This window comes from Thunnus albacares, chromosome 20 (genome assembly GCF_914725855.1).
Source record: "Thunnus albacares chromosome 20, fThuAlb1.1, whole genome shotgun sequence".
NCBI classification, from domain to species: Eukaryota; Metazoa; Chordata; class Actinopteri; order Scombriformes; family Scombridae; genus Thunnus; species Thunnus albacares.
Window position 1 is genome coordinate 14,854,671 of NC_058125.1, and position 20,745 is coordinate 14,875,415.

The following is a 20,745-nucleotide window of genomic DNA, read 5'->3' on the forward strand; positions in this document are numbered from 1 at the left end:
CAGAGAAGAAGCCTGCAGCTTATGTGGCGGCTGACAGCTTTTTCTGTTCCGTTTTCTTTTTTAAGGCATAATTTGAGTTATTTCAGTTTACCTTTATTGTTGCCTTTTTAATAACTTTTCTATAGTCAGCCCTCCTGTTAATATACTTGGAGAATCAGGGATTAAAGGAATGTTGACTGGTCAGCCAGACATTATAGGGGTCACATTCCAAAGACCTGCGGCTCCACCTCCCATTGTGTCTGGGACAACAACACAGCCATTAGGACCATGGAAATTCATACTGGAAATGAACATTTCAGCTCTCAGACTGCCAGTGAGGGCTGTTTCCTTTGATCCAGGAAGTGTTGTTTATGTGTGACAAAACAAAAATGTACTATAATGTTGTTTTTGGGTAAATTTAGTCATAGTTAAAAAAAAAAAAAGAAAAAAAAAGGGTGTACAGTAAGAGTGACGAATTGCTGATTAATAACTTGATATAGTATTGAAGAGAAAAGTTGTTCCTATTGTATAACTAATATACTTTAACCTAAAATCTTGTTCAAAGCACCTTTAAATTCACTATTCAAATGCTGTTGCAATACTTCCACTACTACTATGACTACAACTACTTCCAGCACTTCTAACCACATTAAAAGACAACAATAAAAAGTTTTACCAAAGTGAAGAAATCCTGCAAACATCACAGTTGTATGCCTGAGAGTGTCGGTGAATGAAAAAAAATCAGAAAAAATAACACAGCTAATGTGATCATGTGAGAAAATTCAGGAATATGAAAAGAAAGCCAAAACTCAGCTGAAGAGTCCCCATGGGTTTCAGTTTGGCATCTGAGGACATCTAGTGGGCGGTTTTGGAAAGTAACCTGATGTGTTGAGTGTTTTTTGTGTCATCATGGTGACACAATGTCATTGTTGGCAGGGCATTTACAGCAGAGCATGTCCAAGTTTAAAAAGTATAAAGTAATGATATTGCAGTGAAATGTCCATCATCCATTAGATGTTTTGGATGACAATTTTAAACTCTTTAAAACAATCTCAAATTCAGCGTTCCCAAATTAATGTGATGGCTATAGGAGACAAATTATTATTATTTAGCTAATCTGACAATTTCACATTTACTGTTCATGACAATTTTCACATTTGTACACATAGACAAACACTGTATGTTCTTTGTGGGGGTTTTAAATAAAATTATTCCATAATTGGAGTTTTGATTAATCATGGTCATACACTATCCTATACTAGAATTCTGATTCTATAGCGATTAATTTGGAAATCTTAATCAATACTGTTATTCCATTGTTAAAAAAACAGCACATCTCCACAATGTAAATTTTGAGGAACTTGGAAGAAAACAGACTGTGTTTAATTTGACTGAGCATTTCTTAATTTATTCTGAACAGTATACTGAGTGACATAAAATGTTAATGACAAACAGCCTTAGAAAAACTTTTGGGGTAGGAGAATGCATTTCCTTTAAAGAATCAGTGCTATGTTAATGGTCTTAAACATAAAGATCATATGAATATGAGCTCTTTTCCAAATTCAATAATTTAAAACTATGTCCAAGCCTGTGTATGTATTTTAATCTAAGGTCATGGCAGCAGTTCTAACTCAGCAAATGAAAGAGAAGACTTGTCTTCTTGTGCCGTTCGTTGGTGCACTAAGTGACCTTTATCTTCTTTCCTAATCGATTTTCTAGAGAAGTTCCACCAGACACTGCAGCAGGGTGACATCACAGGTTTGATCTAATTTGAGCTCACTTGTTTCTTACTTTGTGTCAGAGTTGTTTCTGTTGATTTATGATGATCTTGATCATGTAAATATCTGCACCTATTTCTAAACTGATATTCCTTTTCAAGAGGAAGCGAAGGAAAACATTTGCCTTGTCTTTATTGACAGTTATCACTATAGTCGAGGTTTGCTTTGTTACAAGAAAGCATTTCGCACCAAATCTACATTTAATTTCAGCACCAGACTGAGAATGGTGACTAGAAATAAACATAATAAATCTTTAGTGTAATTTGTCTCATTTCTCAGAACTGTTATTAGCACACCAACCAGCACAACTAAAACTGAATGCTGCACAAAAATCATTGTGTGATTTTAATTTCTGGCAACATTCAATTTAAGAGTGAGTGGTTCACACTTTGTGACAATAGAGACAATGTCTAACACAACAAAACTACATTACAACACAAAACAAACTGTTTACCTGAGTGCTGCGACATCAACAAGTAGCGTTAAGCTAAGTGAGAAGACATGGCCCGTTAGAGTTACCAGTAATACTATTTAACATACAACTTCTAGTGTTATGTTCAGTTATATCCAGTATTCTGTGCAAAGCATCTACTTATAAATGACAGATAACAAAGCCTTTGTGTGTTCTTATAAAAAGAAATCTTGATGTTTTAGGACACAAATAGTGTTCAAAGCCAAAGACTTGGAGTGATTCACACTTAAATCACTATTTTAAAAGTAAGTGTTGCTTGTATCTCCATACCTCTCTTAAGAGACAAGTTCCCCGACTCTGTTGAGCTGAAATCACTGATGCACACATACAGACTGTCTCCAGGCTTGGTGCTGGGAATTGTAATCTCTTCCACAAAGGTGCTGGGAAACTGACCTGAAGACAGGACAAAGAGGAAAAACACAGCTGAACATTTACAGAGAATGCAAACAAACAACTTCAGTGTCTATTGTAACTTTCTCAATACTTCTTCTTCATTATGTCCTATATTCAGCTACTGTATGTTCACTCATAGAAAAATGCATTACTATCCTGATGTAGTATCCTTATCCTTATCCTAATACTTGCAGGCAATATGTCAGATATAATATTGGTACTATCGACGAGGTATTGGAATAAGTATTGGGAGAGAAAAAGTAGAATCAGTCCTGTTTTTGACAACTTTATAGGCCTGCAGATTTACAACTACATTAAAGTCTATGATGTTCAGATGATTTGCTTTATATTGTATCTGTTTTTTTAATCAAATATTATTTTATGTCATAATTTTATCTGTCTGAAAATATAAATGTACTGGTTTTAGGGTGAATACAACGACCAATTAGGTCATGGAAAAGCCTATATGTTATACATTGCTCTCTTTTTGTGAGTATTATAGTGTTTACTAATTGACCCACATATGTCAGAGTACACTAATATATTTAAACACCAAATAAAACAGAACAGCAAAAGTAGAATGGTATTTAGTCTGAATAGAGAAGGACCTTACTGTAAACAGGATGTGCATCTCTTTGAACTTCACTTCAGTGGATGCATGTAACAACAGTTCCCATCTTTCCAGGAAAGCTTTGCTATAAATGTATTGATATCATCTGTGTTTTCGAGAAGCAGTTAAGCAAACCCGCATTAACTTCCCCTCTGATCTACCCCTCTGAGGGAGCCCCCTTTGTCATCTTGAGTGACGTTCAACCTCTTGGAAGGGCAGAGGAAGTGAAGGAAAAATGATGTACACTTCAGTTTCACATCTCACCCAGAGTGAATTACAATAAATGTGCAGGGCCTTTAAATTAAAACACTGTTTAATGTATAAGAACTATGTGTAAGATCTGCAACACTTCATTCCTCGTTTTTTAGTGTAGATTTAATATTCTATGATTATTCTCAATTATCAGACCTGCTCAAGAGCAAGAACATTTTAATCGTTTGCACATCTCAAACCCCCGTACTCTGCAAGTGATGTCATGGACGTACGCATTACAAAACTTAGAGAGGAAGTGAAGGAGAAAATGTCAAACAATTATTAGAAAGAACAGCTGGAATCTTTTACAAATTCAAGCCCCAAGAGGGAGCTGGATCTGCACACTCTACAAATAATCATATCAGTGGTCTGATAACTCAGATATGTGTAAAACAGCAATTGCCTATCGCCATTTCATACCAAACTAAATTACAGTTTCCCATGTGGTTTGTTTAATGTATAATCACTGTGATACTATAGGCTTCTCGGTGTAGTTTCACACAGAGGACATTTATATAATATACATATAAATTTACCATACAGGTCTACTTACAGCAGCCACTTCCCTTGACACCTTACCTGTGACGCCATCTTTGTTACCAAGCAACCAGAACTCATCTACGACACTGAGCACCTCAATGACATCACCAGTGAAGAGCGGCAGCTCCTCAGAGACACTGGGGAGAAACTCGAACACGGCACGCACCACTGATCCTGCTTCCATTACTCATAACCTGTACAGGCAGAAAGAGAGAGACACAGAGAGATAAGCAGATAATTCACACATTTTTTTATATTAAAATTAATAAAGCAGTGAGTTCACGTAGATGGGGATTAGAAACAAAAAGTTAGGATAAACAACAAAATGCTGAAGTGCAAAACGTTCAAAAACATTAAGAAAAATTTCAAGATTCAGAAGTCTTTCCCATGAGGGAATGCGTCTCCATTTTCTCAACAAGACACACTGGTGCTATTCAAAATCCTCGCCATACAGATCAACAAATGCCTCACAGTGAGGACAAGCTTTTGTGAAATAGCACCAAATGAAGGGGGAAGAGAGAGCGTGAGAAACCCGCGATAGAAAAGGAGAAAGAAAAGAAAGAGAAAAGCAAAAAAAGAGAGCTGTACTTAAGAAGGCTGAAGGGCATTCCTTAGCGCTCTTCTATCCTTCTCCTGCTTTCTCATAAGCAAACAAGGGTTAGAGATGCACAGATAATACAGGTCTGCCCATTCAGTTCAGCAGATATTTATATCACTCACACCCACACACACACATTTAAAGTATTTCTACCTGTATATTCATCTCTGACCTTTGCCCTGGTTTGTGCCACTAATTGTTCTACAGTTGACACTGCATTTAGAACTGCATTCGAGTCAAAGATGTAAGCCACTGTTTTGACATTATTTTCTCATTTTGTGAAATGAAATCAAAATATGAAAGCTTATGTATAGTATCTATCTTCTAGAGGGGATCTAGAGACATGAGTTTATAATTTCCCATCTTACCTAAATAAATAACACTACTGATCTTAATTAAGTGACTGACCTGAATCCTGTTCAGTGAAATAAAATCACATTTACCAGCCCAACGGTGGTTAAACCCCCTAACTACTGGTTGGAGGTTTTGCGGAACAGAATACATTTAGATGACTGCTTATAATTATCATGATCATGAGTTTGGTCGTGTCTGTGAGTCCGTGTGTATATCTGTCCGCAGATAATGTCACATACTACTGTACCCATCAGCCTAATATTTTTGTGCACATTTGTTTCTGTATGCTCAAGGACCTCTTGTGGTTGCGGTGATTCACAATTTCTGAAAAATCTATTTTATGCTGCCACTGACTGCTGACTCGTCACTCCTCATTGATCAACAACTGCTTCAGTTTGGAATTTTGTTGCTGCTAGGAACAGTCAATCATGGCTTGTTGCCATGTTGGATCAATCGGTGCCAAATTTCGGTACCTTGAGAGCGGGTTGTGTTGTTTCAAATAAATATCGATAAGATTCCTTATGAGCCTGTCGTAAAAGCTTAGACTTTCATCTTTTCAGCAATCCTCGCCATTTTACGATACGCATTACGACATGTCATACAAAGTTATTTCTGGCAATTGGCTAAGTTAAAACCAAGGCTTACCTAGTCTGTTGCAGGCCACATTTTGGCCTTTGTTGTGGCTCAAAAACTGGCATCCATAGAAAAGTTTGGTCTCATCTTGAACCAGAGCATCTGCTGATTTATCTCATACTAGATATGTTATGATCCACTAAAGTTAGGCATGATACGAGATGAGTAAATCCCTGTTTTTGTTATCTTTGCCACCATCTTGATTGTACACACCTGGCGGAAATCCGCACCCTACTGAGTGCACTCTTCTAGTTTTAAATGATATTTGGCTGTGTGCATGCTTATCTGACATTGCATGTGTTTGCATTTTGAGATTCTAACACTCATGAAATATAGCCTACAGTAAATATGATCTGAAAGAAAATAATCATAAGAATAAGTTCTATTTGTGGAAAAGCAACTGTTTTCATCATTTTAAGTCACAAAACAGTTAAGAAAGTTACTCAAATTTGTGTTGCTGACTACTTCAATTATGAGCAAAATGAGCAAACACACACAAGACAACACAAAGATTGCATTTAATAAGTATTTCACCAGCCCTGGTGTATCATTATCTGGAGACAGACTAACCACAGGTGGGGATGGACACACTGAAAGAGACGGGAAACGAGAGAAGAGGGCTGTAGTTTGTCCCAGTCAATGGGGCTTCTGTTAAGTGGGCTGATGGAACCGAGGGGGGGAGAGGAAGAGGACTCTAGCCCAGTATAGTGCCACCATCTCTGGGGAAAGACTCAGGTTATCCTGGATTTGGTTGTGGAGGTATATCAATGGGACAGATGACTAGTATTAACAGCAAAGAGTGTTTGAGTGTGTACTTGTGTGGTTTCTTTGTTCCCCAGTGAAGGTTTAAGCAGCACAGTTTTTCTTAACAAAAGCAGCTGGTGCTCACTGTTCAGTGTACTAGATTGTGAACTCAACACCACACAGTGTTAAAGCCGCAATGAAACCCGAGCCAAGGCAGTAACTAATGCAAGCCAAGGGGAGGTGTCCAGTGAGAGGCTGAAAAAACAGCCAGGAATGAGCACAAACAGGCTCATCAGTTTGTGCAGTGGACAAGACACTATGGTGTTTTTTTTTTTTTTGTTAATTTCTATTTTATGCAGCATTATGTTGACATGACACTGCATAAAATAACTGACAAGAAAACATTAATGCACACTAAATGTAACATGGCTAATGTAAATGCCCATCTATCCTTATTTCAAGAATGAAATGTGATTTCTTCTTAATTTCTCAGCACAGTCTGTACAATTATTCATCTTTCTGCTTATCCTCAGTTCAAATGAAACAATAGCTACCTGTAAAAAAATAAAAACATGTCCTGACATGCAGACAGGTGAATACAGATCAGCCATCTACGAGGAATGGTTTCCATGAGACAGTGAGTCATCATGATCTCATGAACTCACAGCTCGACCTGTCTGAGTGTAAAAGGCCTGTAGCAGTTAACAGATACACATTTTAGAGGGATGAAGGTTTAGAAATGCTTTGATTTGTGTCTTTGGCAGGTGAGAAGTAAATAAAGATATCTCATCTCCTTCCTAGAGGGCAAAAAGCACTCTGTTAGGACTTTGCTGAATTGTCATACTCGCTGAAGAAAGGTTCAACCAACACTTGTGCCATGAATTAAAAACAGCATCACAAGTGAGCCATTTGCAACAGAAAGGAAATGACAAACCACAAGTGAAACCATTGACTTTAAATTGCGTTTTTAAAAATATCACTTGTGGCATGCACTTTGCAGGGCTTTAGCTTGGTGACTTCGAGTCATGTTGTTGATTATAGGTATGCAAATGAGAGGGTTTCCTATCTATTTCCTCTGTTCTTTGTTGAGGCGATGGAACGAACCCATCAACCTGAAACGAAACGGTTTGCAGGTTTTTACGGTTCAAGTAAAAATCAGTTATGGTTGAACTCTTGACGTGATTTATTGTGTGATTCAGATGCAAATGTCTGGATGTACATACAGCGTGCCATCTTTTTTTTTTTTTTTAAACTGATCTGTGATACTATTTGCTAGATAAGAATAGTAGACCACGATTTAAATAACAGGTGCCCTCTGTTGGATGACAGTGGTACTGTTACCATGTAAGCGATTTCATAAATTCCACTGCTGTCTGTTGCAAAAAGAAACTTAAAAACTTTGCTTTGTGCTTGATTTTACTCAAGAGATTAAATATGTTGTAAAAAATATTTCAACAGGCCTCCTTTTTTTGTTTTTTCTTACAGGAATAATACTCTAGAAGACTTGTGTGAAACAGAGCAGTGTCCCTTTATCTCTTACAGCAATCAAGCAAGTTTCCTGTAAAAGTACACATCATGATTTCTATGTGTAAATGACAATCTATTCGCCAAAGGTTGTTGTTGTTTACAGTAATTATATTAATTAATTTCTACTAATAATTGATGTGGTAAAAATCTACTGCACATGAATCAAAATGACCTCTTTCACTGCTTGACTCCGTGCATCTAGGTCAGCGTGCTACTACAACTGTTGAATTAAAAAGCAGGAACCAGGAAATCAAATCTCTTTCCACCTGACTGCAGTGCCAGAACCTGCAAAGGAGTCACGGGACTGCTGAAGCTCCCATGAAGTTAATCCGAAGATCTGCATCCAGCCAGACAAGCTCCTTAGTGTTATTTATGGATCTGTCAGTGTGTCAGTGGCCCTTATGCTTGGTCACATTTACACCGACAACACAGGCAGCCTGATGGCAACAGCGTTCAGCTTTCCAGTGATACTGTGGCCACATGCGTACAGCAGTTGAATATCATTCTATTCAACTTCATACAGGACAGCTGGCACATTAAAGCAAGCTCATATCTTTTATGTTCAACAACTGTTAATGCAATTAAGTGTGTAAACACTGGAGATTACCCTTGATAAATAACATGAGAGGTTATACTTCTTCTAAGAAATGCAGTTCTTAGCAGCAGGTACCAAAATGATTCACAAGTGTCACATGAGTAACAGCATGACTGGTTACTGCATTAATGCTTACGTTAGCTGAGTTGTGTGTTGCCTCAAGTCTGTCGGATATGTTACAGTACAGAAGCTTCCAAGCAGGGCAAGGTGAAACTGATAAAAATCATAATATTTTCAGCCAGGCTTGCAGCTGTGTTTTAGTTGCTCTGTCGGTCCATCGCTTTGGTCCAAAATGAAATATCTCAATAATTATTTGATGGATTGCCCTGACAGTTTGTACAACAATCATAATGTCCTGATGATGCATCCTTGTGACTCTGGTGATCCCCCTGACTTTTCCTCTGGTGCCGCCAACAACTTGACATTTGTGGTTAAGAGTGAAATATCTTGAAAAAGATTAGATGGACTGCCATGCATGTAGCCTTGCTACAGATATTCAAGGTTCATAGAGGATAAACAGCAAGGACTCTATGAATGAATTTTCATCTGGCGCCATTATCAAGTCAAAACTCCAATTTGCCCAATATTTTTGTTTATGACTAGATACCTGCAAAACTAATGACATTTCCATCATCCTCAGCTCTACTTCGTCTTTACTGGTAATTAGCAAATGTTTGCATTCTCACAAGCAAAATTAAAATGGCTGTAAACTCTTATTGTTGTTACTGTACTGTATATACCAAATACTAAATATTGGTATATATGTTGTTAATGTGATGTTGTTTCATGGGCACCTACTAATGCTACATATTCAGCACAAATGAAACATCCTGAAATGAGTCATTTCACTGCACTTCTGCTTTTAGGACCCAAAAAAAACACAATTTTAAGCTTCATTACAAAATTACAATAACTGAAATCCCTGATGACATCTGGTTTCATGTCTCATTACCACTATTACATCAGTAAAAGACCCAGCCCCGCTTCAAACAAGTTTCTCCTAATTTAACCAAGGACAAGAGCAATTAGTTTCATTTTGTGTTTGTGGATTTACTCCATCTATCCCACTAATTCTTGTTCATTCTACTCCCTGTAGGCCAGTATCACATTTCCACTGAACAAATGAAATTACATATCAGCAAGTTTAGGGATTAGAGAACCTGTTCATGTAAAATATAAAATGGGAATATATTCCAAGATTAACCACCTACTATATATAAATGTATATAAAGTGTCTTTTTTTTACCATTTAAAATTTACCTCAGCACTCTTCACTTCTTTGCACTATTTGTATTCTGTTTACAGCTGACAGAAATGGTTTCACCTGTATATAGTCATTCCTTGTGTACATTTCTGCCTCTCTTTGCAAAAGCATACTGTCCTTGTTTGAGTGTGTCAGTGGCTTCTTTATACTAAGTCTATGCTTCTGACTCACAACAAGCACCAGATGAGGACCATTTTGTTTGGATTTGAAAAAAAAAAAAAAAAAAAGAGGGAAAAACAGGATCACGTCAGGAGTAGCAGGCATGTCTGGAGGAAATCTTTCAACCAAGGTCGGTATTGTTGAATCAGTGCCAGCTTGGACCAGATTACTGTCCTTCCGTCAATGAAAGAGAACCAGATAAACCTCAAGTACTAGCAACCATTTCTACATATTCATGTCCACTTGAGTTTATCAATAAAATCAACCATGAAGTATTAACAGCTTACCCACCGCTGCGGAATGATTCATGGAAAAGTACAAGGGGCAGTTCATACGCTAAAAAGGTCTTCATAACAAAACCAAAACAGGCGTGTCTCTTCTCCTATGATCTACGCTGTCCTGATAAGGAATGGGACTCTGATCATAACTAAGTAACCAGACACACAATACAGAATACTTTTCTAACAGGACGGCATTAAGTTTGATTTTGAAAGAAGAGTTTTAGACTAAGCCGTCATTGGTATTTATACACCAGAGCAAAGCGTCCTTTTAACAGCATTGATAAAACAGTAGTGGTTATTGATGAGACTTTTTTTTTAAGAAGACAGGGTGAATGAGACATTCAGACTGCGTGTGCCACTTGGCACTGTCCTGGAGAAAGTCACAGTGTTACGACAGACAGCTATGTCAACAGCTGACACACACACACACACACACACATACACACACTGACAGTGGGCCAAAGCACCAACTGTCTAACCTAAGATGTGTCCCTGAGACTATCATCACCCTTGCTTAACTGTTTCCATTTGTATCCGCTTGCATAATACAGAAAGGTTTACCGTTTGTCTTACATGCAAACTAACTGGATACGAAAAACAAGCGACATAAAAATGACCCCACATTTGATAAATATATAAGGTATTTTGATGAGAAAGATATCACAGTAAGCCTATCAAGAATATTGCCTGGTTTAGTGTAAATAAACTCACAGCTAAACTAAAACTGGAACAGCTGCTAAAATACAATAATGTGAGCATGAAAGAATTTAATACTTACATTACATTCAAATCAAATTGTACATTTAGGCAGGTAGAATCTATAATAGAGGATAAATGATATTACATTTTATCAAGTGACTATTTTCTAAGCATATTATTACCATAGACCTTTTTCATGGCAAACATTTTGACTTTACAGCAGGTAAAAACAATTAATGACATTGATCACAACTGCAGTATTGTCTGGTATTGTCTATGCTCGTTCTCTGAAATGAGACACTGAGTCGTCATTAATGATATTTGTTTAACCTCTGTTCTTTTCTGTAATGACAGGTCAAAATGTCTGCTGCTTTTAAATGTGTACATGTCTCAATTACTGCTCATACTGTACTGTCAGTTCTACACTCTGTCATTAATCTGCATCATATCCGTGTCCGATGTAGTTGACAGTGACTGAGCAATGGTGCTGAAATAATTAGTTAAATAACTGATTAGTGAATTCACTGACAGCAATTTAACTGACAACCATTTCCATCATTGATGACTCTTTAAGAAGATTCATCAGGCACTTCTCAAATGTGAGGATTTTCTGCTTTTCTTTGTGCTATATAATTTTAAATCCAACATATATAGGTTTTTTGCTATTGGTTGGACATAACAAGCTATATGAAGACATCAGCTTGTCCTCTAGGAACCTCTTACCATTTTTTACTATTTTCTGACATGAAAATAGACTAAACAATTAACCAGTTCGTTGAAAAAATTAATAAAAGATTAACTGATAATGAATAAGATTTCTTATAAAAAGACAGATATACTGTCCATATTTGTACATAACTGCATAAATGTAATAACTGGTCTACATTTGCCACTGCTGCAAGGCATCTCAAGTGTTCCTGTCTCTACAGGTACACTACAGTTAGTGGACTGTCAGTGTGAGCGCAGGGTGGAGGATCTGCTGACTGCCTGTATCTTTTATTGAACAGGGTCATCTGATGCCAACAATGAAGCCGCTGCCTCATTATCTGTCTGCCTGCCAGGGCGAGGCTCACACCGGTGCACAACCCTTGTATCATTCATCCTATTCAAACACACTGCAGTGGCAGACTGGCACGTGCCTGTGCATGGATGTCAACACACACAGACGGGCAGAATCCTCTGGAGTGGACTGGATGACAGCTGATGTCTTTTGATACTAATTGTTCACTGGTGACTCGTTGTGCAGCGCAGCAGTGTAGTCCTCCCATCCAGAATGCTGAGTCCACTGAAACGCATTCACCTCAAAACAACATAACTAAAACAGGTGGACAGCCGGTGGACGGTTCTGGATGTTAAAAACCGTGGGACATCTGTCGCTTTCCTTTTGACCGTCTAATCTTTCAGCACATGTGATGTGGGGAGGAAGGAGGAGGGGGGGGAGTGAGAGGGTTCTCTCTATCTGACAGTTGTCAACACAAGTCATGTGGTTTTCTCAGCATGTGTTTATAAAGTCAGACCCTCAGAGACCCCCTGTGGCACGATGACGTAACCGGTTTTCTTCAGGGACAAAATGTAATAAATGAAGGACATAATTGGATAACATGGTTGAGAAACAAAATAAAACAAACAAAAAAAACTTTGATAAAAAATTAATTTGTCAAAGATTATTTTGATGAAACTCAAACACAAAAAACCATTTAGTTGAGGTTTCCCTGTTGGATCCAGATGAGGGCTGAAACTCTTAATCTCTTAATACATTATTATGTTTGGTCTGTAAAATGTCAGAAAATAAAAAATTCTTTCCTAAAGGTCAAGATTACTTGGCACATTGTCTCTGAAAAATGACATAAATGCTTAATTGTTTATCAAAGAATAAGGCCGGCGATTTTCTATATTTTTCTTGTTGTCAACAAATGTCATGTGCAGAGCCAGAACAACAATGAATTGATCCTGCTTACAAGTATTGTGCATATATTGAAAGCCTGATACATGGTATTGCTCTGTGCTGTAGAACTCTGTCGGTATCCAAAAACTATTAAAAACACATCAATGAGTCACACTGTTGCACCCGGTGACATGTTCCTTCACCCCAAAGATAATGGTTACTCTTAAGAAACAGCTTCAAAGACTAATAACAGCGATCATGTTTTGAGTCTCAGGAGAGTACTTCCTCTTATGGTACTGCACGTGCATGGAAACGCTGTTCTGTTTCCAGAGCTTTGCTAGCTTGTTGTGCTACATATCACAACCTCTTGACTTTGTACTGAAGTTCTTTGAGAAGTTTACGATGTAGCACAAAGTCAGGAGGTTGTGATCCGTGTGAACTAGTCTCCAGAGGGTGAAAATGTGATCGCTATTATTAGTCTTTGTTTCTAAACGGTAACCATTGCCTTCTGGGTGAATGAACATGTCACCCAGTGCACTGGTGTGGCTCATTAACGTGTTTTTAATAGTTTTTGGACAACAACGGAGCTCTATGGCACAGAGGAATACAATATATCAGACTTTGAATACACACAGAATACTTGTAAGTAGGATCAGTTCATTGTTGCTTTGGCTCTGCATGTGATATTTGTGGAAAATATACTGTAGAAAAATAGAATTGAGTAGAAAAAAATATAGAAAACTGCCAGCCTTTTCCTTTAAAAGAGTTGCTAATTAATTTCCTGTCAATTGCTAAATCAACTCATCATTTCAGCTCTAATCCACATATCGTGCAACATGTAATGTTATGGGCCTTTATCACATGTCACAATCCAAGTTTTTGCAGTTCATCTAATCTTTTTTTATCTGATAAAAGCATAATAACCTCAAGATACAATATTGTACAACACTGTGTTCTAATGTCATTGCTCTAAACAACAAGAGGCGGCATGTGAGAGCAGTCTGGCTTTATAGTGCATTTCAATCAGATGAGGCAGCGCTACGTGACTTCAGCCAAGTGGATAAAAAGAACACATCTGGCAAGCTCAGTCAAATGCCTAAAAGATGCCAAACTCTGCTGAAACATTTGGCAAAGCCGTCCTGCTCCACTCAAACATGTGAACAAAGTAAATACATACAGAGAGATGGATGTAATGGCATGCAGACATAATGTACTGTACGCTAACATGCCCAGTCTGCATTTCAATACAAACTATAGCGTGAAGTAGAAACAAAGCCTATTTTGTCACGAGGCCACCATCAATTCAAATTGCTTACATCAAGAGACTGGAAGGACTGTTCCTTTTATTTAAAATAGCTCAAACAAAAATCCTAACAAATGTGGTTTGGATGACATATCAAGTTTACCAGTGAATCATAACATTATCAGTATTCACGTACATCCTGACATTCAGTGTTGTGAATCCTTGCAGCTTCATAAAAGTCTGTAAAAAGTGGAAATACATACTCATTTTAGAACTTTTTTTTACCATTATACCTACCAGCTGTGATAACATTTAGCTTGCAAAATCTAATAGCTGTTAACAAATGACAGTTTAAGTAGTACATTCAACTTTATATTCAATTTCAGATGATGTAATTTAGATGATATACTGTAATTAAACCAAATATGTGTTGTGTTGCTTGCTTTACAGAACGCCAACCTTGCAGACTGTTGGGATAAAGATCACTATGAGATATTTGTTACTTTCTAACTGGCCTCAGCTTAAACATAAAGAACAGTGGGAGGGATTGTGACAAATACAGTAACGCTATAAACGTATCTGTGGTTAACCAAGACAGGTCCTGAGCTAGAGAGCAGCTATTTCTTTCTTGGCTGACAATGAGCTGATTCACGGAAGGACAAGCCCGACTATGACTCCCCTCACATCAGTCATCTTCCACACCTCTGTACTTCTGCAGCCAGTCCCGTCTTGTTTGTATCTCCTCTGGACAAAACTTTGTGTTTGAAACAGCAGGATGTGTTGTGAGTGATCATTCATGATTCTGCTTTCTGCCTTATGTATACTAGTTAAAATACTTTTTGGGGGTTTATTGCTCATTGTGTTTAACTTTTATAACAGTAGAGAGAACAGTGCAAGATGTGTTTCTGCTACATGAATGTAGGAGGGAAACCCAGGGCGGGTCTGTGGAAAAGCCTGGAAATACTTTTTTTTTTTTCTGGCTCATCCATGGATCTCAATCCTTCTCTGTCTTCACATTTTCACTCGCTCTGCTGCGCAGCATCCAGCAGTTTGGCTAACATGGAGGCATTTCCCTGGAGAATGTGCTTATTTTCCGGCTACATTTCATCCTAACTTTTCCTTTCTTTCCCATAACTCCTCCTTGTTTGTCCCATATTTATTCCTCCATTCCTTTCTCAAGCATGCACATGTTAAATATTACTCACACATGGCACACACACACACACGTGGACACACACACACATATACACTGGGTGGAACTGCTCTTTTGCATAAACATTTCCACAGTGGGGAGGACAGCTCAGATGTCTGCGCTCAGAGGGCCGAGGCTCCGTTGTCACGGATACAGGGATGTGTTTGGAAGGCAGAGGGTTTTCCCTGAGAGGACCCCAGAGGTGCCCAATGATATGCCGCACCCTTAAAACATGGCTGAAGCCTAATAGTTTACATATGAGCTGTTACATAACTGATCTCTCCCTTGGATTCATATCATGACATGCCTGCAGAAACATGGAGAGTTAAGTATGTGTTCTCTTCTACGGAAACTTCCATGTTCTTCCCAAACATTCAGCAATTCAGGGTTGAAGTGAGGACATTAACAAGAGGCTGCCAAAGTGGCATAACCCTGGTCTGCTTTGATGAGTTTCCCAAACTGGACTCGATTGTGCTGTTGATATATTGGTGAATCCACTCTTGGGACAGCTCATTGGGACTCATAATCTAGGCAGAAGATTGAAATACCATCTGCATTGGAAATCAGCATTAGGCCCAAAATACTGCAGTGCCAGCTACATCAATCTTGAAAATGGATTGCTCTTAGTCTCAGAAGTAATGGCACATAATTAAATAAAGCCAAATAGGTTGTAAAAGCTCAGCAAAACTCTATATGTTCCATAAAACTAGACTCCTAAACTGCTGTCCACGTAGTAGTGTTATAATACTAGTGGGTAGATCCCATAGGGAACCAAGATACACAATCCTATAAGTCACTTTTGTCACCAACACTCAAGCTTCAGAGCATCAGTGTACACTGTGCAGAGATCAAAAGGGTCATTAGCAAAGGTAGAGGACATTTATGTGTCTTTCATGTCTATCAGTCCAAATTTCAGCAACTTATTTGACTAATTTATCCTCTGAGCAGTAGCACTCTGAAAGTAACAGCTAACAAACTGCAGATTATTGACCCTTGATGGAGCGCTGTCTTGTGTTTGGTCTTATCTCAAGCATGTACAACTTCTCTCTGCCTCCATGGCTGTTATGTCTAATTCTGTCTTTGGAAACTCCATTATTATGTCCATCAAGACAAGGATGAAGTGTTTTTAAACTTTTTCACTGATATGGATTCAGCACATTTCTTGAAATGTTATCATCCTCAATTCTTTCTAAATAATGAATGATAAAGTATTTATGGTAAAGAAGAAGGAGGAAGGCAACTTTTCTAGTCCTCGTTCATTCTAATACGTGAGGAGTAATGTGAATGTCTCACCCCCTACTCTGCAGCCTTTGCTCATACCGGCAGTGAACTTGCCCCCCCCCACCTTCACATGCAGTTCAAATCTAATTAATTCTTCTGCCTTTTAAGCCAGTTTAACTAATACAGTGCTGCCGGCAAAGAATGTGAGGAATCTTGTCATTTTTTCATGTCTGACAAATGCCTTTCTCAGGAGCGCTGGCACACGTAATAGTGGAAAGTTTTCCATTTCTTACATGCAAGATCAAACCAAACCGGAGAGGACAGGTGCTTAGAAGTGAGTAAATCATGAAATAAACCGAAGAAACAGCTTGCAGACTGCTGGGCTCCAATTTCCGCTTATTTATTGTACCAAAGTGACGTTTCGAGTACCACTGAGTCTGATGAAGAGCAGTGGTGCTCAAAACGCCACCATGATACAATAAATACACTGGAGGCCTGCAGTTTGCAAGCTGTTTATTTCACCATTTCTTACATGCGTCATCAAGGTCTTCACACTCTATTTTTTTTTACTGTTTTTATATTTTTTATTTAAATTGTTAATCCTGCTTGGCATTCTGATGTGATGTATAATCTATGTTGCTGTTACAAGGCTTTATTACTGGATATAAATACACATACGGTTATGATATGTTTCACCAGATTTATGGGATATCTACAGCATAGTGTTTGTGTGACATGTAACACATGCAAACTGACACAAACGTCTCAAGTTTCTTTGTGAACAAGTGCAGATATAAGACACTGTTGCCAGTGGTGAATAATTCAGTGTGCAGGATGTTTATGTGCATCCAAAATCCTGACTGAGCACTAAATACAAAAGCAGGGAGAAAAAGAAGATAATCCTCACTTGATTAATGCTCTGATAGTCTAGTTAAAGAAGCGGAAGAGCAGACTTCAGGTAGGGTTGCCAGGTATGTACTCAAATGAAGGAGAAGGTCAAATACACTTTGATGCAGAGATCACTGCAGGCAAAGAAGCATGTGAAGGCCTTTATGGTGTGTGTGTGTGTGCTCATAACTCCTAACACTGAACCTGCAGCAGAAACACAACTGGAAACTGAAATGATATGGAACAGGACATGATAATAAATATGGAGGGAGATGATAAACTGGTGCGCAGTCAAGATTTCACTATTTTGACAAACACTTAGTGACTAAAGCTGTGAGTAAATACCACTGTTGTCGTAAGATACACGCTGTATTCTGCTAATACAACAAACACACAGGTATGTCATGGCTCAGAAACATACAGTACAGAGATCAATGCTGCTTTACCTGTCTGTTCTGATAGACAGGTACCTGTCTGTTCTGATAGTTCAACAATAAATAGTCTACTAAACTGCTAAAGACGACATCTATGTTGATTTGCGATATTACAGAACTGCAATACACCTAAATAATCAATATACTCTAATGTCATACCAGGAGCTCCCTGCTAATTCTCCACTACTGAAATTTTTGACCAATGTCATTCTTGGCTTTTCCACTTGAGCAGTACAATTCGGAGATTTCTCCTCAAAATCCATTCTGTTTATTAACATCTGTTTTTTTTTTAAAGCCATACTGTACATGTGTATGGTTGTCAGCTCCAGCAGATAAAGTCTGGTCCATACTGCGCTCCATAGTGTGAACAGCATCTGCAGCACACACACTGTAAGCTTTTTCCACAAATTCAGGTCAGTTGACCCAGTTCAAGTAACAAACTGGACATAATTTGAGCTCTTAAGTCTACACACCTTACAATGTAGCCTACACGACACTGACATGTTTCTCTGTGTAAACTACAAAACACAATTGCTGTAATGTTTGTATCAACACTAATTTAGTCTTCACACTGTGGTCTGATCAGCCAGTGACCCAAACTGACCAATGTGGAACTGGAGCAGTGTGTTAATTATCTCAGTAACGTCTAACTCAAACAAAGGCTAATGCTCTGTAGAATAGAAAAGAACAGAATAGAATAGAAAAATAACTGAACAGAGCGGTCAAAACAGGATATGACCTGGCAGAGCGGAGAAGAGTAGATGCAAATAGAGTAAAATGAACAGAGAATTTAATACACTGTTGTTACAAACTATAGAATGTGATGAAATAATAGAAGAGAATATAACACATTTCATCTGGATATAAAGTAATGGTATTAAATGTATGAGAGGGCAATATGGTGATGTATAGACAGTGAGCTGTGTAAATCTGTGTACAATCAGATTTTTGCAATACTCTTCATACTGTGGTAACTATCCCTTTAATATCTTGAGGTTTATTACGTCACTGTGGGCAATGAGCAGGAACTGTTTTATGGATTTAAACTTGTATTTTTATGTGATTTTTGCATTCATTTTACAAAGTGTCCTGTTTTGCAAGGGAGTTCGTTTGCTGTATTATCTATAACAGAAATTCCTGACTGTTTATTTTATCCTTCAATAGCTTCTTCTTTTTGATTGATTCTCAGCAAAATTTAGGCATTAATGTCTCAACTGTGATATAAAATTACATAAACTGTGATAAGAGGATTGAATCCGTATCACCGAACGTTAAAGTACGCAATGCCAGAACATTAATAGAATAGAATAGAAAAAACTGGAAGAAGTAAACAGAGGAACTGTGAAAACTGAACCGCATTTGCAGAATACAACTTAACAGATTGAACAGAAGAGAATAGATCAGATCAGGATAAAAATTAAATGAAATAGAGCAGAAGAGAACAGAACGAAACATAATAGAACAGCACAGAACAGACTACATACAACAGAACATGATGGAATAAAGGAAAACAGAATAGAATAGATCGATCAGACTGTTTGTGACCAGACCCCCATACATAAGTGTGTCTGTCTGTGTGTCACATGGTGGTGGAACAACTGACAGGCAGCAGCCACAGGTGACAGACACACACACACACAGACACACAGACAGATAGACAGCAGGGGGATTATTGGGTCTGCAGCACTTGTGTTCACTGCCATCACTCATTCAGCTCACGTCATTAGTCAGTGAGCCTGAGAGCTCAGTATTCACACTCAGCACTGACTGAGGCTGCTGCACACTCAACTCTGTGTGTGTGTGTGTGTGTGTGTGTGTGTGTGTGTGTGTGTGTGTCAGTGTGGAGGGATAAATCCTGCTCAAAGTACGCCCAAACGACTGTCAGCACTTGATTATTACAGCACAAAGCTGTTCAGAAACGTATAACAGAGGAATATGGAGTGTAATTAATATACAGTCTGCTAGAGAAGTATAATGTGTTAAAAGTACCCTTGTGTTACCATAAACGTGTATCATTCATCACACATGGGCGTCTTTCTGTTTCGTGCGGCTCTATAAAAGAAACAAAAAGTCAAACAGGAAGACTTCTCTTACCTGTGAAGTGGTTTGAGAGGAAAAAGTGGACCCTGGCCGTTAAGTTAGATCCAGTCAGACAAGATATCCAACTTCTTCAGGGCTTGCTGATGTGGTGGCGGAGCAGCTTTTTCTCTCCGCGGCGCAACTTTTCAGCAGCTACACTTCCCGCAGCTTTGGAGCTGAACGCAGAGTCATTATTATCTCCAGGAGAGGACAGGACAGCTTTATTTCACCGTGACAGTCAAGGAAACATGTTGACAGTGGAAAGAGACACGGCGGCCCCGGTTGTGTCTCGGTAGAATCAGCTGTCATCACATTAGAAACTGCAGCTGCAGAGCTGGTCCGCGTCTCTCTCCATGCCTGCATACAACAACGCCACCCACTTTTCCCAGAGAGACCCGCAGCTTGCCCGGCTAATGCCTGACTGAAAAGAAAAGAAAAGTGCTTCCAAAAGTATTTCATAAACAACTAAATTCAGCTATGACTCAGTTTTAAAGGTAATAAAGTGAAGATATGCAGGTTTATATATGTATGTTTTCATAAAATGTAGACACGTGCAGTTACTGTCACTAACGCAATAACCAGTGGTGCAAAGTTACTACATGTGTGTACTATGATTTATTAATGGATCACAGACATAAAACAAAATCCAAAACAACATGTCAAAGTGAGAATACTTATTTACACCATGGTCCCAAGATACATAAAGGCGATATAACAACATAAATAAGACATCCAACATAAAACTAAACAATACTATCCTAAATCTCAAAACATCATAACCACATTTTAAATTAAAATTAATTTTAAAATTTCATTATAAATCAAATTATTTAAGTATTTTATACAGTTCAGAGGGAAAATTGTGTTGTTGTTTTTTTTTAACTCCACTGCATTTATATGACAGCTATAGTTTAGTTGCTGATGC

General features: G+C 38.2%; 1 protein-coding gene across 4 annotated transcripts in view; it reads right to left on the minus strand.

The window, feature by feature from the left end:
- LOC122970838 (dynamin binding protein) overlaps positions 1-20,434 on the minus strand; it is a 51,790-nt gene extending 31,356 nt beyond the window's left edge. Inside the window, exons 1-3 of one of the 4 annotated variants that reach the window (XM_044337120.1) lie at positions 19,836-20,434; positions 4,064-4,218; positions 2,500-2,622 (exon numbers count right to left, since the gene is read on the minus strand). In XM_044337120.1, the coding sequence (XP_044193055.1) occupies positions 2,500-2,622; positions 4,064-4,208 (268 nt within the window). In that variant the 5' untranslated portion in view covers positions 4,209-4,218; positions 19,836-20,434. The remainder of the gene's footprint in view (positions 1-2,499; positions 2,623-4,063; positions 4,219-19,835) is intronic. The other 3 variants (XM_044337123.1, XM_044337122.1, XM_044337121.1) reach the window with 3 other exon arrangements.
- Positions 20,435-20,745: the final 311 nt, after the last annotated feature.